Here is a 27686-nt window from a genome sequence, read left to right as displayed (position 1 = left end):
ACAAAGTGAGTGATACAGATATTTACATATTTAAACATTACTCACTAACCCATGTATTCACTGAGATACACTTAATCAGTCCGTTATACAATCCATTTTACAAATAAAACATCCCTTTAGACACTTGTATACATGTTTATTCTTCCCTCGACCTTGAGATATACATACAAAACATATTTAATTTCCAAAACACATTCACCTGATGTCATCAGTGATGTCATCAGTGATATCACTGACCTTGTCATGAGTAATGTAATGTGACTTCATCAGTGCATTACAGGCGCGTGATTTATAGTTAGCTGAACTAACTACAACGGGGGTGTAATTTGTCTGGTTTTGTACGAGTAAAATGTCCAGCTAACTAAAACGCCCCTGAAACCTATAGCTTTTTCATACATATTTTTTATTATTTCCGGGGTCCCCGCAATGGGCAGGAATATTCAATGCCTATGACTTTGAGGATACCCCTGGAAGAGAACTAGGATTACAGGTAAGTAACTTATCCTTATTGGTTATAGAAGACAATATAATCGTTAAAGTTGATGGTAGAAATGGTTTCCCACATGTCTATGCGTGTATATGCATGTAGTTTTACACCAGTACTTTCACAAGACACTCATTTTGTGAATCTATTTTGAAATGTTGTTGGCACTACCCACCATCCACTATGGGTGCATGTTTTAGATTACTGCTTGCTCCTCTGATTTAAGCATGTGAATCTACGAACGATACCCCAATACTGGATAAGAAAGAAGTTACCTGTGACTGCAGTTATGAAGTATTGGTATCGTAGACTCACATTCAACCCATCCTCCTCCCTATAGAGGCTCCCCACGTAACTTATTTCTTCTACATGTACAAAATTAAAACCTCAAGCTGCCCCTAGGTCGAGTTGACTAGAGTTTTGAATCCATTTTCACACAAACATCTGCTTTAAGGCAACAATCTAAAATAGTGGCATCCTAATCGATCTTAATTTGTATAGCTGGGTGCATATATACAACTAAACCAAATGATTGAATCGGGAAAGTCCGAGGGAGCATGAACAAATTTAACTATGGTGGAAGCATCTCCCAGAGTTGCAGCACATCCTAGTGGTTTAGGTTTGTGAGCCGGGGCTACAAATTATGGAGACTAAGTTTTGCACCCGTCAAATGGTTCACCAGCAACTAGCTCTCCGCCATATGAACAGTCAAACATCTAGTAGTACAATTAAAACAGGAGTGTCCCAGTTGTCACTCGTTTGCAGGTGGTCTAATACCACCATTACAAAGGACTTTCCTGCAACAAGTCCAAAAATGAGTTTGAAACGGGTATAAATATTGTGAAAGTAAGAACCTTCTAACAGGTATGTAAAATAACATTTGTAGCTAATAAACATGGAAATATTTTACCCTGAAACTACAACCTCGCTCAATACCAACCTTTTCCTACATGTGGTAAGACTGGCCCTACATACTTGATTTGAAGCGGTGTGTGTGATAAGTCTGTTGTAGGAGAGGAAAATGAGGATGCAGCAATTCGATACAGGCATCCACATCTGAGGCAGATAGTTGGTCATACACTCAGGCAGAGGCGTGTGCACTCGTTCAGAAAGGAAGGGCACAGATTGATGGATCAAACTGAAAGACATGGATTTCAGGTTGAATGGCCTGCCACAGGCTGGAGCAGGGTAAAGTGGTTATACGAGTTCAGGAAAAGGAAAGGTAAATGACTGGCTTCTGTTGAAACTTAAATCGTCCTGAAGTGGCCTTAGTTGAAAAGGCTTGTCTCTGCATCAGTTTTGGTAAAGTCCCTTGTGGGCTTGGGAAGTGACAACAGCTTTCAGGCATTCTGGTCACCACCCCAGACTTTCAGCAGATAAAACACTAGGTCAGTTGTGATGGGAGAATGTGGGGGTACCGGCAGTAATGAAAAGCAAAAAATAAATACTGTTGTAAATGATCATTTATGTAGAACAGAAGTACAATATCAAGTCTACTTAACCTGCACTGTCCTAGCGGGAAGGGGGTGGTGGCAACAGTTAAAGCCTTCTACCCAATGGGCGTTCTGCGCCAGTCACCAAGATTTACCATATGACGTTTTCTGCCATATTAATTTCATCAGTTTTGGGTCATGGGTGTGTAAAGGCTACAACTTTAAATACTGCGAGTCCAATGCTTCCACTCCTGTAATGTAAGAACTTGCCAGTGGTCTAGAATCTGGTCCACGAGTAGGCCTGCTTAAATATGCCCTCCTATATGGATTTGACACTTACTGCAGTTAGCTAAAATTGTGTGACTTTGAAGTGCTGGTCGTCTTAAGCATGCAACCTTCTTGTGAGGTGTGCCAGAAACACCTACTCGTGGGGTCTTGAGCCCTGATTCAGAACTGGTCACTAACAAAGCATTGTGCTAAGCTCTAATGCATGAGTATTAAGAGCCCAAAATATGGGACAAGATGTGGCAGACGTAGGTATGAATATTGGCTCATACCATAATAGGGTCTGCATTGCAGATTCAAACTAGGGCATTTTATTTGCATGCTTATCTGGTCCCTGCTAGGCTTCATTGGAATTAGGAGTCCACCATAGATGCTTGTCCCAAACCTATAGTGCTAATCTGAACTCTGTGGTTTCCCTTCTACTAAATCGTGTTCAGGGAGCAGCTCACTGACCAGGGGGCAACCTTATTGTAGAGCCTGAATTCTCTAATCAGAGGTGCTAGAGTTGATAAAAGGTGACCATGTGTACTTGATGTAGTTAGGCTGATTAAGTGACTTACTGATCACTGTAAAACCAAGAAACTAGATTTGCTTCATGTGCAAAATGTAATGTTTAGTTTTGGCAGGGCAATAGGGCATGTGCGCATGATGAAATGCATACTGGATTGAATGGGATTCTTTTTGTACACAAAGCTTTTAGATCAATCATGTACTTGTGTAAATGTACACTGCAAATAAATTCTGTATGAGCACTACACTTTTACATCTTTAGACTCCGGTTCGAGGCATGTGGGCTGCTGAATTCATATCTGTGCATAGATCTCCGCCTAGTGTTGGGTCCGGATGATTGCACATTGTTGTCCTGAAAGTCTTCGAAGTATCACGAGATAGGTGGCTCCTCCCCTGGACTACAGTGCGCATGGGCATCCTCTCCATCCTTAGATTTTTTTTCCGCCATTGGGTTCGGATGTGCTTATCTTGGCTCAAGTTCGGAAACTTTAGTTTAAGGCCAAAAGGGCTTTAGCTCTCGTCGGTATTGTTCGCGTTCGGTATCGACCAGTTTATTTTGTGTTTTAGTACCTTCTTCACGCTTTTCGGATCCGCTTCGGTCCGAACATCGATCACCGCTCGACGATGGAATCGAGGACTCCTTTCAAGAGATGTCCTTTATGCCATGCGAAATACCCACACGTCTATGTCCATCCGGTGTGCAACAAATGTCTCACCGGATCATGATGAGTCGAAATGTATGGCCTGCGCCCGGTTCCGCTCGAAGAAGACTCTGCGGAATCGACGGGCAGCGAGATTGGAGGCACAGCAATCTGCGCCTGCCCCGGTCAACATCTTCAGCACCGAGGATGAGGAAGCCGAGAGCGTAGAAGACAGACTCCAGCCACGCTTCCGAACATGAATCCCCATCGGAAGACTATGATGAGGTGATCTTCGAGGACGAAGACGTAGTCGACTAGGTAGGAGACTACAATGAAGCCCTTGGGGCCGAGGAAGATGGCTCCAGCGAAGAGCTAGGCCAACCCGTCGATACGGAGGCCGAGAGACAAAGTCGTCATAAGGCTCAGGTCGAGGGATCGCCTGCGGGCCTTACCCAAGATCAGTCACACAGTTCTTCGGCCCCGCCTCAAGGCCCGGCCTCGAACATTTCACAGGAGCCATTAATATCGAAGACTACTGGATTTCCTTCAGTGAAACCGAAACCGTCCGTCGCACTGTTTCCATCGAAACCGAAAGTGAAACTGGTTGCAATCGGATCGAAGGCCTCGAAGCCCTCCACTCCTTCGCCGGCACAGGTCATCGGCACCGAACACACCAAAAGAGATTTCGGTGCCGAGCTCACCACGACGGGTTCCGGCGCCGAGCCAAAGAAGAAGGCCCTCGGTCCCCACAAGGCGCCTCGGCCTATGGCACCGAAGGTACGGCCCAACCCACCAAGGTCAAGGTGGTCGATCCGTCTGACATCAAAGGGTGCGGCGCCTGCCAAATCATCGGCTCCGAGGAGCGTCGATATCCACCTTCGGATCGACGACCCAAAGACTGGGAATAAATTAGATACACCGCTTCGACGCCTGCCTCCAAGGTGCCTATCTGTTCCAAAGCGCCATCTGCGTTCACCTTGCAACAGGTCTCAGCGTCGTTGCAACGCATCAGGGACCGTGCAACCCTCCAACTTACGTCGGGTCCCGAAACGCACAAGGCCGCAAAAGCACACTCTGCGCCGGCGCATATCACATTTGGATTGCCGCCGCCCAAGGCACCCAAAATGTTCGAAATTCGGACACGTGTCCACCAAACACAGACACTATCCACTGGACAAATCGATATCGAGCCTTCACAGGCACACTTTATCGACGCCGACACTGGTAGGCTGATGCTCCGCAAGCGGAAAATCACACCAGAGAAGGGTTTGGACTCATACAAGATTCCTTTGAAACAAAAACTGCTGGCAGGTTTTGCACCAGTGCTTCATGAAACCTTTCAACCCTTCCTTCAGGACCCACCGTCTTTTTCTCCTACGCATTCAGAGGCAGACGCCGGAGAGGACTATATAGGGGATGATACCACCTACCCGGTGGATATCGATCCTGATGATCACATGCAAGACCCAGATCAGGCATGGGATGACCCCACCGACCAGGGTAACGCACCAGATACTCCTGACACGCAGCTTTATAATATAAAGACCTCCCCCACAGAGGACACTGCTGCCTTTAATGCCCTCCTAGAACGGGCTGCTGCCAATAATGGAGTGGAACTCCATTCTGACGCTGTAGAGGAAGATTTCTTAGTGGACACGTTCGCCTCCTCTGAGAAAACCGTCAAAACTCTGCCAATGTTGAAGGGAGTTCTGAAACCTGTTAAAGACCTTTTTAAAGAAACAACCAGGGCACGGGTGTTTGAATCGAAGAAAAATACAAGCCTGCACCCGGAGACCCTATGTACATTAAGGGTCAGTTACCATTCTACTCCATGGTTGTTGCTAATGCTCGCAAACTAGCACATTCACAAACAACGGGTGATGCTCCTACCCCCCCCCCCCGACAAGGAGTCCAAAGTGCTTGAGACATCAGGCAAAGGATAGCAGCGCAAGCGGCAAACATCTGGCGCATTGCCAACACCCAGGCACTCCTGGCCCGTTATGATAGGTCACACTATGACACACTAGAAACACTGCTACAACACTTGCCAGATGAATACAAAGAGCCAGCAGAGCTCCTTATCAGAGAGGGACAACTCTTTACAAATGCGTCCATCAAATGCCCACTGGATGCAGCCGACACTGCAGCAAGGGCGATCAACACAAGCGTAATGTTGAGGAGGCACGCATGGTTAAGAATCTCAGGCTTCAAACCTGAAATTCAGAACAATATCTTAAATTAACCGGTCAACCCAGACTTTTTATTTGGCCCCGAGGTTGACACTACCCTCGAAAAAATTAAAAAAGACACAAACTGCAAAATCAATGGGGGCCCTGCAGTCGCAGCAGTTTCGGAGTGGCTCCTTTCGTCGCCCCGGGAATAGAGGAGCAGCTGGAGGTCAGGGGTCCCAGCAGCAGTACAATAAAGGGGGTATGCAAAGTACCTATGATAAAAACAATAGAGGTGGATATTGTGGATCAAGCACCAAAGGCAGAGGACGTGGGTACGGCAACACCAGGTCCTCCCCCAAAAACAAACAGTGACGCCTTCTCCCTGCCCCTGACCACATAACACCTGTCGAGGGGGGGGGAAGACTACAACAGTTCCTGTCAGTCTGGAAGTCCATCACCACAGACAGGTGGGTCAGGGAAATTATCCAGTACGGTTACTGTCTAGAATTAACGTCCACTCCACCCAACATACCGCCAAAGCACCGTCCTATGTCCGTAGAGCACTTGGCATTATTGCAGCAGGAAGTACCAAGTATGCTGCAAAAAGGTGCAATAGAAGTCGTGCCTGTAAACCAACAAGGGACAGGGGTGTACTCTACTTAATCCCAAAAAAGGAGGATCTCTCAGACCTATACTAGACCTGAGACCCCTCAACCACTACATTCTGTCAGAGCATTTCCATATGCTCACCCTACAGCAGGTTCTACCGTTACTCAGTCAGGGAGACTTCCTAGCCACACTGGATTTGAAAGATGCGCATTTCCACATACCCATACACCCATCGCACAAAAAATATCTCCGGTTCACTATTCAGGGACATCACTATCAGTTCAAAGTTCTCCCCTTCGGAGTAACAACGGCACCCAGGGTCTTTACCAAGTGCCTAGCGACAGTGGCTGCACATGTACGGAGACAGCACATTCACGTCTTCCCTTACCTGGACGACTGGCTTGTTCAGGCAAAGTCAGCCCAGCAATGTGCCAGCCACATGTCCCTCACCATTCACCTTCACAGTCTAGGATTCTCACTAAATTACCCAAAATCACATCTTCAACCCGCACACGTACGCCAGTACCTGGGTGCGACCATAAACACTGACCGCCACAGCTCAGCCAAATTTAGTGAGGATCAACAGCATTCAACTGCTGATCACAAAGTTCAAACCTCAACACTCCCTTCCAGCGCGAGTGTTCATGCAGTTGATGGGCATGATGGCCTCCTGCATTTTCATAGTCCCGCACGCGAGACTACATATGCGCCCGCTTCAGGAGTGCTTAGCATGTCAATGGAATCAGGCTCACGGACAATTGAAAGACCTAGTGTTGGTGAGCGGTCGGGCATACAACTCTCTGCATTGGTGGAATCCACAAATCCTTTGCAAGGGCCGACCGTTCCAAGAGCCTGTTCCGCAAATAATACTGATGGCGGACGCCTCTCTCCAGGGATGGGGAGCTCATGTACTCAATTACACAGTGCAGGGACTATGGACGACACAGCAAAAGAAGATGCACATCAACCTTCTGGAACTGATGGCAATCTTCCTAGCCATGAAGGCATTCAAAGTACACTTGTGCAACAAAGTCGTGTTTGATCCGGATGGACAACATGACTGCCATGTACTACATACAGAAGCAGGGAGGAACACACACTCCACAGTTGTCTCATCTGGCTCAGAGCATGTGGAAGTGGGCCATTCAAAGGAACATGTTCCTCATGGCGGAACACCTCCCAGGCAAAGACAACCAGATGGCGGATCTGCTCAGCAGACACAGCCACCAAATGCCCGAGTGGGAGCTACATCCATCAGTACTTGAACCGTACTTCCAACACTGGGGTCATCCAGAGATAGACCTATTCGCCACAAGGGAAAACGCAAAATGCCGAAACGTTGCCGCCAGGTTCCCGCACCCACAGTCGCAGGGCAATGCGATATGGATGAACTGGTCAGGCAGATTTGTGTACGCTTTTCCCCCAGCACCATTAATACCGCTAGTGGCACGCAAACTGCGACCACACTCACTGACACTCATCCTAGTTGCTCCAACATGGGCACGCCAACCATGGTATACCACCTTTCTAGAGCTTTCCGTGGTGCCGCATCAAAGGCTGCGGATCATGTAGGAAGGTGGATATCTGACTATGGTTACCCCCAACTTTTTGCCTAGTGTCTAGCTGGTTTTTCGACTTAGTTGGCCTGAGATCCTGCCATTCAGGGTCTCAGGCTGTCTGCTCTCTCTTTAAAATGGATTCCATGTACCCTAGGTACATTCCCAATTGGTAAGGATCACCTTATTGGACCCTGTACAGTGTACCCTAGGTACCCAGGGCATAGGTGTACCCTAGGCCTCCCAGGGGCTGCAGCATGTATTATGCCACCCCTGGTCTGGCCTTCCAATCAGACACAACTGGCTGATCACTCAGCTGGGGCAAGGTCGTGTAATCACCCCTTGCTTAGGTGTAGCATTCCTATACCTACCTTATATATAGACACATGTGTACCTATCAGTCACTCCTATGGCAGGCCTTAACAATCCTGGAGGCAGAGTGCTTGGTAACATGTGAGATGGTGCTCTAGCATGAGCTGAGCCTGTCTGCAGCTTTCGGAACCATGTCCTTATAGCTGTTCTATGATATAGCCTACCATATACTCTTAAAGTGCCTTATAATCTTAAACGGTTATGGTAACTATGGTTGGGCTGTATCAAAACATGTCGTGTAAGGTGTCTAACACTTTGGAATAATACCCCCATACCATTTCTGGTGATGAGGATATTATCCCTCCCTTCTAGAGGGAGAGACATGTTAAAATCATACTTTGCTGTGTAACCTCTGACCAAAGCCTCAGCATCACAAAATGGATGCTGCTGCCACGACACAAGTCTGACCTCCTGCAGCTGGGAGTGATCCCAGCCAGGGAGGCCTGGACAATAGGTTTCCTGCTTGGGGAGGTGCTAGCACCTCCCCAGACAGCCTTTAGTGTATTGGGGCAGGGTGGGCTGAAAGGAATGAGACATGCCTGGGGCACACAAGGTGTTCCTTGCATAGTCCAGTTCAAACCGGCGCTGGGGCACTCCAGCCCCAGCTCTGGCGCGAAACTGGACAAAGGGAAGTGGGTGTAACCACCCCCTCCCAGGTCCCACCCATAAGGCGTGACCTAGCAGGTATCCCAGCCCCCCAGATTAGTATAAGAGTGGGAGTTGGGCCTCAAGACTTTAGATTATCCTGAACCTGCAAAACTGAACAGAAACTCTGGACCTTCGACATTCGACGAAAGAAGAAGACTGAAGAATCTCCCTTGTAGCCAAGGAGTGGCTACCCTGTGCAAACAGGCACCATCAAGTGACTACCCTTTGCTTTGTGAAACGTTCGACGAGGAACCGACTGCAGAGCCCGACCAGAGCCTTGATTTCCAGACTTCTCCGACCCTCATCCACATCTGCAGCAGAGCTGAGATCCGTGGAGGCGACGAGCGACGTGGGACCGGCTACCTGGGAAAAGTGGCTAGTAACTTACAGCGCAGCTTCTGAGGTACCCTCGAAGTTGTGCACCGGGGATTGAGAAGCCCCAACCCCAAGCACCATCTGCACCGAAGACCAGCCCCCCACACTCCACGAGTCCTGCGTGGGGCCCTTCAGCATTTTCCTGCTTGCCGCGTCTGTCCGGTTGCTTGCCCGCTGGCTAGTGGTCTTTGTGACGACGCTCCCTGAAATCTTCTGCGCTGGTTTGGCTCCTCCAGACTGGCTCCCGCTTCTCTGCAAAGAAGAAGCACCCCAGACCTTCCTGGTCTGCACCAGAAGCAAGTCCCTTGTTCTTCGTGGGTTCCGCTTGCCAAGGCTTGGTGAGTCCTAGTCCAACTTCGACGCCGCCGACAGCAAGAGCCTTCGTGGGACAGCTCGCCTCCTGGTCCTGGTCGTCCTCGACGCTTCCTGGTCCTCCTGGCTGCAGCGACAAGCTTCACCTTCACCTGCAACTCTTCACGACATCGCCTGGTTCCTTCCTGGTTCCACGTGGTCACTGGCTAGTGACCCTGACTCTGTCCCCTCTGCTTGCAGGTTTCTTCTCTTCTTGATCCCAGGCTTGGGATCCACCGGACACTCTCTCCTGACTGCCTGTCAGCATCTTTCTTCAGGCATCCATAGGAGTTGACGACGAAAACGACGCATCTTCACCCCTATGCACCCGCAGCCTGTGGGCTAGGTAACTTGGGTACTCCGGTGCTCATCAGGATAGTGACTATCCTAGTGTCTAGTTTTCAAGTCTCAACTTCCTAGCTACTCCGGAAGTGTCCTAAATCTATCTATTTCTAAACTGTAATATTGCTATTGACTTTTACGCATTACGCGTGAGTGTTTCCACTCTGCACACGAATCCCGTGGGCCTCCCACTTCCTAACTAACGCTAGTGTAGTGTAGCCCCAGCGATTCCCTAGGCCTAGGCCTATTCTATTTCCGTGACAGTGGTTCTTATACCACTTCTTTAGTATATGGTTCGCGTGGCCCCTAGGGCCTAACTGTATTACTTACCTGTGTGACTTACTGTATGCATTAATAAGACTGTGTTGTACCTACCTCTAAACTCATAAAGAGTGCTGAGGGTTTGCTTAGAATAAATACACTTTATTTTATATATATATCTGTTGTGGTGTCCTTTCATTTGGTATTCAAGGGATTATATATGGTATCACAGCTGGCTTCACATGCCATTCAGAGTTTAGCCTAAGACTGCTCTTGTCCATGCTACCACTAGGATAGCTGGTCTATAAGGTTGACTTTACAACCAATCACCATAAGGGTATTTGGACTGATATAAGGTGTACACTATAACTAGTGACATCATACATCAGGCCAACTTCTCACAGATCACACCCACACTTTTAACACAGAACCATGGAGAAATTCAGCACCCAGATCAGCAACAGCTGAACCTGGCAATCTGGCTCCTGAAGTCTTAGAGTTTGGCTACCTAAACCTGCCACCTGAATGTATGGATATCATCAAGGAGGCCAGAAGACCCACAACCAGAGCTTGCTATGCGTCTAAATGGAAAAGGTTTGTCATTTACTGCAACAACAATGACATTAACCCGCTGGATGCATCAATTCAAAACATCATCTGTTACCTCTTACACTTGTACCGATGCAGTCTGGTATACAGCTCCATACGTATACATTTAACCGCGATAGCAGCCTATCTTCAAAACAGGCAGCACCTCTCTTTATTCAGAGTGCCTGCCATCAAAGCCTTCTTAGAGGGACTCAAACTAGTTATTCCCCCAAGACACCCGCCGGCACCAGTGTGGAACCTCAATGTGGTCCTCACCAGATTAATGGGTCCACCTTTTGAACCTCTCCATTCATGTGAGATTCAATGCCTCACCTGGAAAGTAGCTTTCTTAGTGGCAATTACTTCCTTAAGACGAGTTAGTGAACTCCAGGCACTAACCATTCAAGAGCCATTCATACAGGTTCACGCAAACAGGGTTGTACTACGTACCAACCCCAAATTCATGCCTAAAGTGATATAGCAGTTCCACATAAATCAGACTATTGAACTGCCTGTTTTCTTTCCAAATCCACAAAATGTCGCAGAGAGAATGCTCCATACACTAGATGTAAAGAGGGCACTCATGTACTATATAGACAGAACGAAGGACTTTAGGAAAACAAAACCACTTTTCGTTGCCTTTTCTCCACAACACAAGGGCAACGCCATTTCCAAAGCAGGGATAGCCAGATGGATCGTTAAATGTATTCAAATTTGCCATCAAAGCTAAACGCACATTAACGATTCCCCCACGAGCCCACTCAACACGAAAGTTAGGGGCGTCCATGGCTTTCCTAGGAAACATTCCTTTACAGGAAATATGTAGAGCAGCCACATGGTCCACTATACATAAATTTACCAAACACTACTGTGTAGATGTACACTCAAAACAGCAGGCAGCTGTAGGACCGGCTGTTTTCAAACTCTTTTTCAGACTGCTGCAGCTGGCACGGGTAGCCGCCGCTAATGGAGGAACTGCTATGTATTCTATGCACAGATATGAATTCAGCAGCCCACATGCCTCGAACTGAATATGCTACTTACAAGTATGCATCTGTTCTTGGCATGTAGGGCTGCTGACATTCATATCGCCCACCCTCCTCCCCGGCGCCTGTAGCGGCTGCAGCACTCAGAATTACTGTATAGCATGGTCATCACTACTGTATCTACTCCATCACTGCCACAATGGCGAAAAACAATGTAAGGATGGAGAGGATGCCCATGCGCACTGTAGTCCAGGGGAGGAGCCACCTATCTCGTGATTCTTCGAAGACTCTTCCAGGACAACAAGGTGCAATCATCCGGACCCAACACTAGGCGGCGATCTATGCACAGATATGAATGTCAGCAGCCCTACATGCCAAGAACAGATGCATACTGGTAAGTAGCATATTCAATTTTGACAATGCCGAACAATATTGTTTTTATGAAGTCCTATTTAGGTAGGACATTTTTGCATTTAGTTTTACCAATGAGTTTATTCCAAGCTTGCAGTTGAGTGTTTGAAATAAGATTCTAGGTGTGATACGTTATCATTTTGCATGATTTGTAAAGGCTTTTTTCCTGCAACATGTTTCCAGTTAGCCGCTGAAGGTTACAGCTGTCCTTTTTATTTTTAGGTTGATGATAAAGTGAACTATCATTTCATTTTGTTCACATGTGTGGATGGCAACCTCTTTGAATTGGGTAAGTTATAAGTTAACACCTTTTGATCCTATTGTGCGAGTATTGCAGTCAAATGATGAACTGAAAAGACTGAGCTCTACACAACTCATTTCAGTGCTACGCTAAACTGTCGTCACCACCAGATTTTAGTTATTGTAACATTGGCTTTTTGGTTCTTTGCCTAAAATGAATGCTCAATGCTTTTGGCTTTTACCTATTGTAGGTAGAAAATGATTTTTGGGATCCATGTTTGGATTGCCCTAACATTTTAGTATTTTTCTCCAACACTGGATCATTTCATCGATTGACATGTTTGAATTATTGCCCATCCTCTTGCTAGTAGTCTCAAAAGAACGATATAGCTATAGAGTACACCGTATTAGAAAAGTTAAAATGATCTTCACTCTAATGGAATCTCCTCACTGAAAACCCAAAACTCTAGCCATTGAGGTGCGGCTCGATTGCCATACTCCAGTGGTTGCGAAACATCTGTTCTAGAGCACCATTTTGAAAGTATTGCCAGTCTTGGAATGAGAGAAGGGTTTCTGGTCTATCTGCAAGTTGCTGGGCAGCGTGGCTTGATAGTCGAAGATAGCGGATATGTGAGCCCACAGCTCTGCACCGGCGTACCATTTATCCTGCTGCAGCCGGAGCTGTCCCGGACCTGGTTACCTGGCAAGGTGCCTGCTAAAAAGGGCGGATCGACCACTAAAAGAAGGAGCCCCAAGAGCGGAGAAAAAGGGCCGGGATCCACGAGGTGCAGCTCGGAATCATCGGAGCTGCAAGCAGGCCCCAGGGACAGGCCTGGCTGGGCCACACCAGAAAGTGCAGCTACCAGAAGGAATCTCCCTGAGGTCTGAGTTACCGGGCAAGAACCCAGACGGCATTGTGCTTGGTGCTCCACAGCTTGAAGCATTATCGCAAAGGCTGGTGACTGGGGCAAAGCATGTCGGCCTCTGCAGATCGGACGAGACCTCAAGAGGCGATGTGCTGTCTGGGTGCCGGCCGACGGAGCTGTCTGGCTTGGCAGAAAAGCAGTGTGTGGGCAGCTGAGACTCTGAGCTCGGCAGAGGCTCTGGGGAGAGTGTGCCCTCGCACGTGCCTGGCCCAGTGTCAGTACCGAAGTATGCAGTGTCAGCATGGTCATTTCTCCAGCTTGAGGGCCTAGGACCTGAGATACCACAATGGTGACGAGTGGGTCTTCTCCAGTATTTGGGAATCTTTCATAGATTCACATGCCTGAATCATGCCCCGTCGGAGTGGGAGCCCCACGGTACATAAAAATAGCAATACATATGCATATAGAACCCATGTAATGGGTAACCTAGAACCAGGAAGTAAAGTAGCCAGAAATCAAAAAGAAAAAATCCTCCACTTTCATTGCTGGTCAGTCATTATATATGGTCCAAACTACAGCCAATCGGGTGACAGCACCACCCAGAATGTTTTCCTCAGGCTCCCAGATTTTCTAGCGCACATCGTGTGAAGGGTCCTGAGCTCTGCTCAGTTCTTTTCAGTGTTCTTTGGAAACTTTTCCTGTTAGGATGTCTTCTTCAAAAATCTTTCGAACTTGTGGGAAGCACCGGCTGTTTTTAGATCCCCACAAGAAATGCATTTACTACTTGTGTCCTGATCACCAGGTGAAAGACTGCAAGATCTGCAGAACTTTCTCACAAAAGACTGAGGGACAGAGGGGCGTCTGCTTCTGTGGCTACAGAAGATTAAAGATCCGGACAATCCCTTATATGAAGTTGGGAGTGTTACCTCTGTCCAGACTGCGTCCTCTAGAAAGAGGAGTGCTGACAGATTTATCTTCTCCTGGGGCTAAGGTGTTGAAGAGACAGCATACCTCCAAGAGTGCTGAGTTGCCTTCTACTTCAAAAAAGGCTCTCATTTTCTAAGAGTAAAACTATGCCTTCTACGCCCCGAGAAAGATTGCAAAGTCTATCTTCAAAGCAGGTTTCTGACAAGGAATTACCTCAAACGGGGTCCCTTGTCGACTAGCTCGACGACGCCTTCGTTGACGAAGCCTTCCGTCGCCGCTACGACTGCAGCCTTCTAGTCGCCGAAGATAATGTTGTCGGCGTCTTCGTCAACGCTGGTATCTGTCGCGGTCAGACCAGTTCCGTCGACTAAAGATTAAATCTACCATCGACGCTCCTTCGAAGATGGAGTGTCGTCAACTGCCTCGTCGACTAAGTCAGTCTCGTCAACGTTACCATTATCTTCATTTACGGCTCTTCAGGTTTGGTCTTTGTCTACGCCTGCAGTATCTTCTACAGTCTACACCATTTATGCAATTGCCTCCAGCGACCTCTTTACTACAAAGACGTGGATCTTCACTTACAATCTCTCCTGCAAAGGTTCCTCTTGGGTTACCTGAACTACTGGATTCTGAAGAGTATGATGAAGTCAGATGAGGGGGATAGGTTTTGTACCGCCAGGAGCCTTTCTGAACTCCTCATTAAGTACCAAGATGTGGATCAAGATGACTAATATTGTCCGGAGACTGTTTCTGCAGCTCCAGTTCCTACAGCCCCAATGCCTTTGGCTCTTTTAAACAATCTGCAGTACATGTTGGACGATTACTATCGACGTTACCTCCATCTGAATCGGCTTCTATACCGGCCACACCTGTGCCTCAATCTTCATCAGCTTTGAGGTTGCCCAGGCCACATTCTCTTGTACCTTCACATCAATCTCAGGATGCTCGCACCTGACGATGGAGTAAGGAGAATTGGATGACCAATCACTCCTCACGGAATGGGATGATTACCAAATTCAAACTCCGTCGCCTTCAACTCTTGCTCCTGTCGATTCTCCTCCTGTTGACATTGGAGGTTTTCACCTTCTTCTGGAGAGGGCTACAGTGTTTTCTACTGCCTAAAGAAACAAAGGATGATTGTTTCCTTTATGATTTTAAAGACCAACCAAGAAAATAAGTACGGTCTATTCCGATTTCATTTGGCAAGAAGGATTAAAAGTTATGGAGCTCCGGCTTCTGTTCCTGCGGTCCTGCCCCGCCTTGATAAAAAAACATACAAGGCGCTGGAGAATTCGCTTGCATGCTTGATGGGCCAACCAAAGGCAGATTCCGTTCTCGCCCAAGCAGCTCAACAACTAGCACAGAATCCTCCTCTCTGCTGTCCGCTCCTCCGGATCAGGATGGTTGACGTCTGGACGCTACTGGAAAGGTGTTCACTACGGCAGCAACAGTTCGTGCAGCTAACTCACTGGCTATCTTAGGACGATTTGATAGACAAATGTGGTCGGATATTTCTCCCTACATCGACATGTTGCCTGAGCCCTCTAAGTCAGAGGCGCTCAAGATCCTCCAGTAAGGGGAACCAATCTCGGCTGATTATATTGATTCATCGGTGGATGTTGCATAGACAGGTTTTCTACCACTGGCAGGTGCCGCAGTCCTCCAGAGGCAGGGCTGGTTAAAATCAACATAATTTCGCCAGGAGGTTCAGGCTAAAATAATTGATATGCCTTTTGATGGCATCTTTTTGGGCAGCATGTTGACTAGGCCCTACAGGCCATTAAAAAGGATACCGAGACAGCCAGATCTCTCGGAACGCTTCATTTTGGTAAACCGCCCTTTCGGGGTGCGAGAGGCTGCAGATCCTTTTCTAATCGGAGGATATAATCAGCAGACAATCAGTCCTATTAAAGTAACCGTTACTCTGCCCAGCGTCAAATCATTCAGACAGCAACCATCTACCTCCTACTCGCAAAATAGAAGGAAGTCCACCTAACGCAGACGTGATACGTCCAATAAGCAGTGACAACTGCCACCTGCTCTACCACTTGCCCTGTTAAAAGTTGGACGAATAATCTCCCGTTACTACTCAAACTGGTCGAAGATGACAGACAAATGGGTCTTGGACATTGTAGCCAGAGGCCACGTTCTAGAATTTGTAAAACTTCCTCCGAATTCTCCTCCCAAAGGACCAGCTCGCCTCTCAGAGCTTTTTGCCCAAATAAATTTGATGCTACGAAAAGGAACGCTCGAAGTAGTCCCTCTATTGCAAAGAGGAACCGGCTTTTATTCAAGATTTTTTCTGATAAAGAAGAAATAAGGAGAATGGCGTCCCATTCTAGATCTTCGCTCCCTCAACAAACATCTCAAATTATCCTTCCGGATGCTAACTCTGCAAGAAATCCTTCAACTTCTCAGTGCGGGGGATCATATGATCACCCTCTACCCTCAAGACGCTTATTTACATGTGCCAATTCTACCCAGACACAAAGTTCTTGAGGTTGAGTGGCTGGCAGGGACTTTCAGTTCAAAGTCCTACCTTTCGGACTACGTTCCGCACCCCGTGTCTTTACTAAGGTCTTAGCACCGGTGGCTGCACACTTTCGGCTGGAGGGAATTCAATTTTTTCCTTATTTGGATGACTGCCTTATCAAGGCAAATTCTTTCAACATCGTCAACTTCATACACAGATGTCTCTTTTCCAATCTCTGGGCCTCCATCAACTTGGACAAGGCTCACCTCGTCCCATCGCAAAACAGTACGTTCTTGGGAGTCACCATAGACACTTTGCGAACACAAGCCTTTGTCTCAAACAAAGTAAAAAACGTTGCAAACTTGCCCAGATACTGTGATCAAGAGTGCGATTCAGTCCGGCAGTTCAAGTCGCTTCTGGGGATGCTTTCATCCTGCATTCCTCTGGTCCCCAACTGCCGTCTCAGAATGAGACCTCTGCAAGAGGAATTCAACAAACACTGGCTACATGTTTCGGGATCCTTCAATCTCATCCACATCACTCCTCAAATAAGGGACACTACGGTGGACTTACAAGAAAAATGTAGCAGCAGGCTGCTCATTCCTAATAGAAGCTCCAAGCTTCGTCATCACCACGGACGCCTCCCTAAAAGGATGGGGAGCTCACCTGCAAGGACTGACGGTAGGCGGAAGATGGGATGCTCAGCAACAAACTTGGCATATCAACCTCTTGGAATTGCTGGCAATCTTCCTAGCTATAAAATCTTTTCGCAAAATCATTCTCGGAGCATCAGTGTTCCGGATGGACAACACAAGTATGCACTACTTGAACAAACAAGGTGGGACAAGATCTACACTATTGTCTCAGCAAGCCTAGGAGATTTGGGATTGGACAATCCAACATCGGATAAGTCTGTCAGCAATCCATGTCCCGGGAGTTTCCAGCGTTCTCGCAGATGCCCTCAGCTGATCAACAACTTCCAATCACGAGTGGGAGGTCATCACCAACCTTGAATCGTATTTTTCAGGAGTGGGGTCTGCCCAATCTGGATTTGTTTGCTACCAGTCTGAACCGCAATTGCCCATTCTTTGCTAGTTCGCTTCCCCACAAGGGATTGTGCAGGAATGTTTTTGAACTGGTAGGATTTATGCCTACGCTTTTCCACCGATATCGTTGGTTCCTAAGGTTCTCCGGAAAATGAAGGAGCCTAATACTAATAGCTCCCCGGTGGCCTCCCCAGTTATGGTTCCCCTAACTCCTCCTCTCCGAATGCGATCCCATTCCGTTGCGACCAATACCGAACCTTCTATCCATTTCAGAACGGACAGATCTGCCACCCGGATCCTGCATCCCTGCACTAAGCGACCTGGTGCCTGAGCGCTTTGAATTCGCTCACTTAGATATTCCTTCGGACTGTAGAGAAGTCTCGGCCAATGCTAGAGCACCCTCCACAATCAAGACATACAGGCTTAAATGAAAATTATTTTGCATTTGGTGCCATGACGCCAATGTTCATCCAATTCATGCAAAACCGGAACAAATTTTGCCTTTTTGCATTTGGCAAGATCAGGCCTTTCGCATTCTACCCTTAAGGTATTTTTAGCGGCTATCTCCATATTCCGACAGGATGGTTCCAACTCTCTGAACTCTTCTAGGATCATTCAGCAGTTCTTCAAGGGATTTTCGCATGTTTCCTCCCATTCGCCGTCCACCTCCATCCTGGCATCTGAACGTTGTGCTCTCCCAACTCATGCGTCATCCTTTTAAACCTATTCATAAGGCATATTTAAAATGTCTCTCGGAAAGTCTCTCTATTAGCCCTCACATCTGCTAGGCGGGTTAGTGACATTCAAGCCTTCACTATAAACCGCCTTACCTTCAATTCACCAGAGATTTGGTAGTGCTACGCACTAACCCCACTTTTATGCCTAAAGTACCTATGGACTTCCATCTCAACGAACCAATCATTTTAAAAACTTATTTCCTAATCCTCAATCGCCTGTGGAAAGGGTTTTACATACTCTTGATGACAAGGTGTCTCAAATTCTATTTACAGAGGACCTCTTCAATACTAAAATCTGATCAGCTATTTATAGCTTATGGAAAGATGCATACAGGATACCCAATATCCCAACAGTCCATTGCTCGTTGGATTTCTGCTGCAATTTGTCTGTCATAAGCATGCAGGCAGGCCTTTACAGACCATTCGGAGCACATTCTACTAGATTAATCTTTCTCTACCACTCTTATCAAGCCCTACTGTTTGGAAGCTGCCAGCGATGCCAACACGTCTGTGGGACAGGCGGTTCTCCGTAATCTCTTTAAATAAGGTGAGCCTCTGTTCTTCCCGCCTCCTTGCTATTTTCTGACGTAGATATTCTATGATTGTTGGTGTGTGCGTGTAATGTATCTATATAGCGCTCTACTCTGATTCAGGCATGTGACTCTATGAAAGATACCCCAATACTGGAGAAGAACAAAAGTTACGTACCTGTAATCTGTGGTTCTCCAGTATTGGTATCTTTCATAGATTCACATGCCACCCACCTCCCCTCAGAGGCTCTTCTCTGCTCTGTTCACTCTGGATCACACTTGGGTGGTGCCGTCGCCTGATTGGCTGTAGTTTGGATCATGTATAATGAGTCAAGTGGAGGATTTTTCCTTTTGATTTCTGGCTACTTTACTTCCTGGTTCTAGGTTACCCATGATATGGCTTCTATATGCATATATTGCTATTTTTATGTACCGTGGGGCTCCCACTCCGACAACTGGGAATGATTCAGGCATGTTAATCTATGAAAGATACCAATACTGGAGAACCCCTTTTATTCTTATCCCACGCTTAAGGGAGCAGCTGAGTCCCTGTTACTTGGGAGGGGAAGTGCTGCTTTACCATAGTCCACTCCTGCAGCTGAAGCGACAACCGCACCAAAGCTGTGGTACACCTGGCCATGCAACCTCCAGTTTGCCCCTGCACCTGAAGGCATGCTGACCTGGCTGCCGCACCAAATGTAAGACCCGCGACGCTAGCAACACAGCAGACTGTGGCTTCATATGCAGGCCACTGCAAACTGAAGCCATCCCCTCCTGCACCTATGGCTGCAGCCATCCTAACCAGCTCTGTGGTGGGAAAGTGAGCCTCGTGAAAGGGAGGAGATACGAAGCCAGCACCACAGCAGAGGTGCCTTCAGGCTGCCGACTATCTCTGCGAAAGATATGGACCACGCTCATGAAGGACCTGTGCGGTTCAAGGGCAGCACTGTGTTGCCAAGTGTGCACTTGGCTGGCCGACCACAGCAAGAGACTGCCCTGCCTGCAGGTGAGAAGCGTGGTTCTGCCACTCCATGGCCAGCACGAATGCCACCCCCTAGAGCATGTTGTACAGGGGTCGTCAAGTAGGTCCCACAGAGCTACAAAGGCAGCCGTAGCATAGTCCCCATATTACATCCCACTAGCCTGCATGTAGCGGCTGCTACAAGAACGGACACACTGTTCTCGGCGTTGGTGCTGCGTTGACCCAGCACCAGCGCGGCACCGAGAGCCCACGACCATGCCCAAGTAGTGACACCAAGGAAAAGGGGAGCACTGACCTTCCTTCATGCAGCACACCCTGCACGAAATGCCCTGACGTCTGTCTTCACAGCACCCGCAAGACTGCGTGGCCTGCAGCGTGGGGAAGGCTGCCGTGGCCTTGTGAAGCATCCGCGCCATCTAGCGGTTCAATATAATACCGCACCATGAGCAGGAGGCACCCGCAGGAGAATGTTACCCATCCGACAGGCATGATTGCTCCTGAGCCGCCCTGCCTCCGCAAATCAGCTCTTCATTTAAAGGCCCCAACGCCAGCAACTGAGAGGAGAGAATCGGTGCCATGCATCTTGCCTGGCCAGGAGCGTTCCACGAGCTGAGAGCAAAAATAAATTTGCAAGTGAGTGGATGCATAACCAACTCCTACACTGGCAGTCCTTGTACTGGCAGCACCGCCGTGGAGCACTTGTGGACACGCAGCTCAAACCCAGAGGGACACAAGGGCCTGCAGACAGTGAGGCTGTCCGAGCAGTGTTACAGTACCATCTAGTGGACATTCGGAGGTACTGCATCGGCAATGAAACCGCAGCACTGACGCAGTGGTGTGCTTCCTGACACCCCAGCTGTCCGTGGCCCGGAGTAAACCAGCGAGACAACCCTGCAGGACAGCCTGCATGTGAGGGTGCTAGACAGAGGCAAGCATCTGAAGGAAAGATCCTGCAATGCCCAGTGCTCCAAGGACCGAACATAGAAGCTACCAGCAAAACGCACATGCTAAGACTGCAAGTATGAAGTAGCCACCGCCAAAGACTGCTACAAGAGCGCAGCAACCCTACCCCTATGGACTGCCCAGTGGGATGAATTAAAGGTTGCTGTGCTGGGGAGGAACTCTACCACGTGTAACGTCAGTAAAGCTGCCCCCGCCCCAGAGGACAGAAGCTACGCTTCAACACAGACTGCCAGAGCCAGAAAGCACTGCTGCGGCAGCCTACAGTTGGAGATCTGTTTTTCCCAGCGAAAGCTCGCAGAGTGGCAGCTTGAAAGGGAAAGTCCCAGAGGAGATAAGTGAGCACAGCACGAACCCCAGTGGCTGGTGATGCCACTGCAAGCGAGGAAATTGCGCCACTCACCCTCAGTGGACCACCGCAAGATATACAACTGGCACACCAAGTGCCAGAAGACACCTGGAAAAAGGACCAAGAGCGCAAAGTCCGAGGTGCATGACTCCTACAACCAGGAACCCAACAACACGGACAGGCGCCCAGGAGAGACTCCTCTCCATAGAAAAGTGCACTGCTGAAGACAGAATGAAGATCCTCTACATCTCCTCCATGCCAGGAAAGCCCCACTGTGGGCAGAAGACAGCAGTGTCCTCCCTCACACTGCCTCAAGAAGGAGTTGCCAGAGACCCAAAACAGGCAAGAGTTGCACAGCCCACGTGGCAAGCCGCCACAACAACATACGTTCCAACGTCGGGCAACATGTGGCCGGACGCCAGTCACACTGCCAGCATGGAGCACGCCACTCAGTGGCCAACTCCTCCAAGCATCCCCGGGAAAAGGCAGGATCAAGTTCCACGAGGCGCAAGCATGATGCCCTCAAGAGGAGGAGCTCTGCGAAATCCCTGCAGGGATGGTGCCTGTGAAAGGTCAAAATCAGGTGGAGAGTGCATCACTAAGCCTGAAAAAAACCAGGGTTTGCAGTGACAGTACCGTGTACCGTTAAGAAACCCTCATTCACGTTTAACAGGTGGATTAAAGCGGTATATTTAGGTTCTCCGCTCTGTTAACGTGACGGCATAATCATTGGGTTAGTAATAAGTTTCCTCCACCCGGAGGTTATCCCACTGGTTATTTCAGTAGTGATCTTAAAAATAGGTGTTGGTGAATGGTGAAGTGACGTATTCTAAAAAAAAACTCAAAACCAGTACGCACCTTTAATTAAACTGGGTTCGAGATGATAAAAATAAAATGCTTAGCGTGCACAAGAGACTAGTTACGGTCTAATGCACTGTAGAGTGTCCATAAAAAGGTCGACCTGTTTCAGCCCTCTATAATGCCCCTAAGGGTCAAGTGGGCTTTCTTCAGGACCTAGTAAAGTGAAGGGGACCCTTATCTTGGGGGGGGGGGGGGGGTCTCCAGTGAAATGGTGGGATGATTATTCCACCTGTCTTCTTTCGATTAGAACCTTGTATCCCTGGTTTCGGGCTACATCGGGTGTTAGGAAGGCTGTTTCTGCTCTTTGCGGCAGACTTGTATGACCAGTGCTGGCTCTACCTCTTGTGACCCTGTGAAAGGTCCCCAAGAGGAAGAAGCAAGTCCTACCAACAGGACAGACCTGCGACAGGTCTGCTGAAGACAGTCCCAAGAACTGGACGCAACCAGCGAGAGGTCCATGTGGTGCAAACAGACGTGTGGCAAGACACCACATCCAAGTGAGGACCTGGTTCGAAGGAGGAAAAGAGTGGCAGGATGCCACTCCGCAAAGGAAGGATAGTGACTCAACGTCACAGGGCAGGCAACCACCACAGGCGTGCAGGAGAAAAGGAGCAAGGAGACAGGAAAGAGGACTCGTACCGCCACAAGGTGAGCACACCCTGAGACACCAGACGGCAATCAAGCCGGACCGTCGACCCTGAGACAGCCCAATGGGAGAACCAAATGTAAGCTGCAGCTAGCGCGAACTGCGTCTCCAACGCTTCCCAGTGGGACGGTCCAGTCCCGAAGCCAGACAGACGTCCCTGGAGACAGCCCAATGGGAGAACAAAGTGTAAGCCGCAGCCAGCGCAAACCACACGACTGTCCAGTTCCAAGCATCAGCAGTCCAAGTCGGACAGCATCCCGCATCTCGCCGCAGATGCCACGGGTGAAGAACAGCCTCAGCAAGACGAAGACATGGGCTGAGAAGTCCCTCCATTCCTCCTCACTCCCAGAGGTCACCTAAAGCCAAAGATCGCCGCCTATGTGCCCAACTGATAGAAAATAATCATGTTCATCATCCAGATGCATCCTCACCAAGCAGCACACCACCAGAGTGGATCCCCACACTTCAGACAAACTGAGTTTGAGGCGAGCCACCCGGTAACCTTGTGTGCCACCGTCCACCTGAAGCCTGCCGAAGTTGAGCATACCCGACCATTGGAATATCCACCCTTGGGGTTACACAAGACTTGGCCGTGGCCCTGTTGTGAGTTCCGCTGCGACCCCTCAGCGCGGCCTATGGAAAGCCCTGCACAGCCCCCACGGTCATGTGGCAATCAAGGGGCAAGGGCCCCAATGGAGTTCCCTTGAGAGGGGAATCCGAAAAGGAAATGCGTCGGCAGCAGCTCCACGACAGGCAGGGGAAGCATGGAGGCCACAGATAAAGACTGGTCACCCAAAGACTATCGAAGGAAGGTGTAGGACCGGAGTCCTGACTGCGAGAACACCTAGACCGAGACACTACCCTCTCTGGCTACATGAGCGACTTGGCTGTGAGTCCTTTTGGCATCTCCTCAGCGACTCCTTTGCGTGGCTTACACGAAGCCCGCACAGTCCCATGGCAGCCCGGCAGGAAGGCCCTCAAAGAGGCTCCAGTGAGAGGAGTCCAGGCGAGAGAGGCTAGCTGGAAGTTGCTCAGCTGTCAGGAGCTAAAAAGACTATCTAGCACATCACCTCCAAGTAAAGGCCTCCCACACCGAGTTCTTCTTCAACAGCTGTAGGTTTGACGTCCACCGGAACCTGAGCACCTGTGAGCTCCAGAGTGAACTCCACCACCGCTCCAGATGCACCAATACTTGAACTTTGTACATAGACTCCAACACCGCAAGACCAGGCCGGCCTAAAGTAAATCTCCAAGGCGGACTCTAGCATCCTGACCATACGGTCCAAAGCTCCAACGCTGCCTGGCTGACGACCTGAAAACCATTCGGTGCTGTTGTCTTACAGGTTGGACGTTAGTGTGTTTAAGTTTGGGAGGGATGTTGTGTCCGGCTGGACACGCTCTAGTGTTCTGCCTTCTGTACCCCACACTTTACACCCACCCACCACAGGCGTCACTTGTCCGGTGACCCTGCAAATAAAAGGGGCCGGGCGCACATGCCCTGGGCCAGTGTCCGTACCCAAGTATGCTGTCAGTGTGGTCATTTCTCCAGCATGAGGACTTGGGGCCTGACCTACCACAATTTGGGCCTCTCCCTCTGGGTTGGGGAACTTGGACAACTCTCCTTTGCTACTTCCTGGCTGGATCCCTGCTCCAGTCCGGCACCTGTGAGGAACACTGCTGCACATACACCATTTGCTCCCTTGAGGTTGGCTGGGCCTGCCTGCTAAGGCAGGCGTCTGACTGGCCCCAGTTAGACTTGGTCTTCACAGAACAGAGATGGAGGCCCCCTTTTTTTGGGTTGATCCTTGCCACATAAAGGGCTGGGGACTGGTGGATGCCTCACTGGGGCCCACATTGGCTGAATTGTGCCCCCCCCCCCCCCCCCCCCCCGTGCGCCACGACATGAGTAACCACACACAACTCTACTACTTGCTCGAACTTTGAGTGTGCACAACACATTTGCAGGGATGCATTGAGGTGGAGCAATCTGACCACGGCTGAGAACATAGACACTGCATACAATCTGAGACTAGAAGATGGGCAAGGATATGCCAAAGCAATCAGGGGCCACCGCAGGCCAAGAGGAAGACCCATGAGACGGATGCAGGGAACCCTTGAAGCCCCAACCAAGGCAGACCCAGTACAACAGCTGACTAAGATACTAGACGCTATTGCGGACACCAAGACAACATTGCACCAGGATATAAATGCTGTTTCAGTGGGGTTGGGGCTCCTCTGTGCAGAACACAAAGGTGAAAGTGGAGTCTGAAATTGTGGAGCTGAACTTTCGGATAGGGTCTGGATTCTGGAGTGCGGGGCTGAAGTAGATGACACAGTATAAGAGTCCTCGGTTTACCGGAAGGAGTGGAAGAAGGGTACAGGGTCACTTAGTCTTGGCTCAGCACTGTGGTGGCACCGGGGTGCTTGACATTCCACACCCTTCAAAGAGCCCACTGGGTGCCGGCGAGACAACCAGCTCCAGGTAGCCCTCCGCACCCTGTAGTGGCCAGGCTCTTACATTACAAAGGCAGACATCCTTCTACACAAAGCTCGAAATGATGGTCCCTTCGTGGTGGGCAACAAATCTCAATTTTTCCCTGACTAACCACCTACGTCCAGCGGAGGAGGGCTTTGTTCTTGGTGTTCAAGACACTGAGGAGGGCCTCCAATACTCTCGGATCTTCACTGCCTATATCCGTATAGTCCTAGGCAGAATGACTCCCTCGTGAGGATCCCAAAGCAGCATGGGATTGTATTGATACATATAAAACTGAGGGCCCCTGCGGGCCGGGAACGGGACCCCGAGGGCCCAGGAAAAGATCCAGGCGGAGTCTCACGCAAAGCTCATCAAAAACTCTGAAACAGAGCAAGAGCGGCGGCACTAATGGCTGTAGCTGAAATCGTTTGAGGGACCCCCATTGGAGGCAGGGTCATGTTTTTAGGGACTGAGGGCTCAGGCTCTGATTCCTCCTTAGCAGGTAACCTTACCATGCCAACCGTGACCCCGAAAACAGCAGTTGAGATAATGACTAAACCTCTAAGTTCAGTCCAAGCCCTGACCCTGTGTGGATCAGACGGCACCCCTTTAACACTTTGGAATGTATGTGGACGGCATATGGTTTGATTTGTTTAACTTGCAGCAGTGGGAATGTTTTTTCCTTTTTCAGGAGAGGCGGGATTGGGGGGGGGGCAAGGCGATCACTACAAAGATGTAGTCAACCCACCATACAGTGAAATTTCTTATTTGGAACGTCAAAGGTTTGGGGTTGATATTAACATTCACAACTATTTGAAGAGGGGGCGTACAAATGTCTGTATTACAAGACGCTTAGTCAAAGGTGAGGTGGAAAAACTGCATAGGCGGTGGAGGGGACAGATCTTCACCACCAGCTTCTCGGCGTATGGCAGTGGGGTGTTGATCTGGATAGAAGCACGAGTCCCCTTTGAACCAACATGAACCCTGATAGACAAAGAGGGAAGGTATGACCTCCTCGCAGGGAGACTATTTGGCCGCAATATTACACTGGGTTGTGTATATTCACAAAATCAATAACAGGTGGCCTTTCTAGTCTCTGCTCATATGGCTGATGGTGGGGGCACATGGTCCTGGAAGGGGACTTTAATTGTGTAGTGGATATCTCATTGGACCACTTCCACCTCCCTTATCGGGAGCGCAGGCCAATCTCACCACAGCAGGGTTTCAAGAAGGGAGAGATCACTGGGGACTAGAAGACATTTAGAGGGTGCAACATGTTAGTGACAGGGAATACTTTCTTTTCACCTATACATCCACTCCACACACAACTGGAAATGTCCTTGTGCTCCTCAGACTTTAGTGGCTTCATCAGGCACACTGAATACCTAGGGCGGACTTTCTCCGACCACAGCCCATTACTGATGCTCTAACAACCTCGAGTGTAGACCCCCGATCCCTACATGGAGACCTAATCCTCTGATGCTGGAGGGTGCCCTGTTTGGAGAATCCCTGTGTTTCTGGAGGACATAAAGATCTGTGGCAAAGCGCTAGCGCTTCTAAAATCTTTCCTGTCAGGGAGGGAACAATTTGTGGCCTTTGCAGGTAACAATACTCACTGCCATGTGGGGTCCCGCAGGGCTCGTCATTGAGCCCTACCCTCTTTAACGTATGTGGCCCCACTATCTAGACTAATTCGATCTCTGGGCTTCGCTGCAATATCTTACGTGGACGACACCCAGATAGTGGTCTCAGTGACAGGCTCCCCTGATGAAACTTCTTCCTAGTTCCATACATGTCTCAGCCAGGTTGGGGCTTGGCTGGATGACCTCAAATTTTTGAAGTTAAATACCAGTAAGACTGAAGTCTTACTTTTGGCAAAAACAATTTCTGGACCCCTGCGTTGTGGCCGCCAGAGTTTGGTCCGCTCCCCTGCCCTAAAGAGAAGGTTAGGAACTTGGAGGTGACCTTCGATTCGAGGCTCTCCTTTGAAGGGCATGTCAACCAGGTCAGCTCTGCCTCCTTCACCTTAAAATTTTTAAGAAGGATTCTGCCTTTCATCCCAGCGGAATTAAAGAAGTTAGTGGTGTCAGCCCTGGTATTATCTAGAGCAGACTACTGCAACGGGCTTTTCATGAATCTGCGTAGACATTGCCTTGAGTTGCAGATGGTGCAAAATTCCGCTGTGCGACTTTTGTTAAACCTTCCAAATATCTTTCAGTCTCCTCGTCACTCAAACTGCACTGGTTGCCGGTGATCAGAAGAATTGATTAAGGTGCTTTGCATTGCGTTCAAGGCCACCCAAAATGTGGGGCCTATGTTCTTGAAAATGAACTTGCAGCCATGTGTGCCCACCCCTCCGCTCAGCACACTCTTATAACCTGGTAGTACCCAGGCTCAAAGACTACTGGGAGGAGGAGGGGGGGGGGGGAGGCAGGGGCAGAGAGAAGGAGCTTCCTAGTTGGTACAGCCCAACTTTGGAATTCAATGCCAATACATATCCAGAAACAATCAATTGCCTGCTTTTAGGAGGGCTCTGAAGACGTGGCTGTTTAACCTCTGAACTGGGTCCT

At 49.0% G+C, this 27686-nt stretch overlaps 1 protein-coding gene across 1 annotated transcript in view; it reads left to right on the top strand.

The window, feature by feature from the left end:
• UCHL1 (ubiquitin C-terminal hydrolase L1) overlaps positions 1 to 27686 on the top strand; it is a 504068-nt gene that overhangs the window by 340745 nt on the left and 135637 nt on the right. Inside the window, exon 5 of the mRNA XM_085643316.1 lies at positions 12246 to 12312. Within this exon, the coding sequence (XP_085499442.1) occupies positions 12246 to 12312 (67 nt within the window). The remainder of the gene's footprint in view (positions 1 to 12245; positions 12313 to 27686) is intronic.

The sequence above is a fragment of the Triturus cristatus genome, chromosome 2_2 (genome assembly GCF_964204655.1).
Source record: "Triturus cristatus chromosome 2_2, aTriCri1.1, whole genome shotgun sequence".
NCBI classification, from domain to species: domain Eukaryota; kingdom Metazoa; phylum Chordata; class Amphibia; order Caudata; family Salamandridae; genus Triturus; species Triturus cristatus.
Note: the sequence above shows the minus strand (reverse complement) of the source record. Positions and strands in the feature narration are given on the sequence as shown.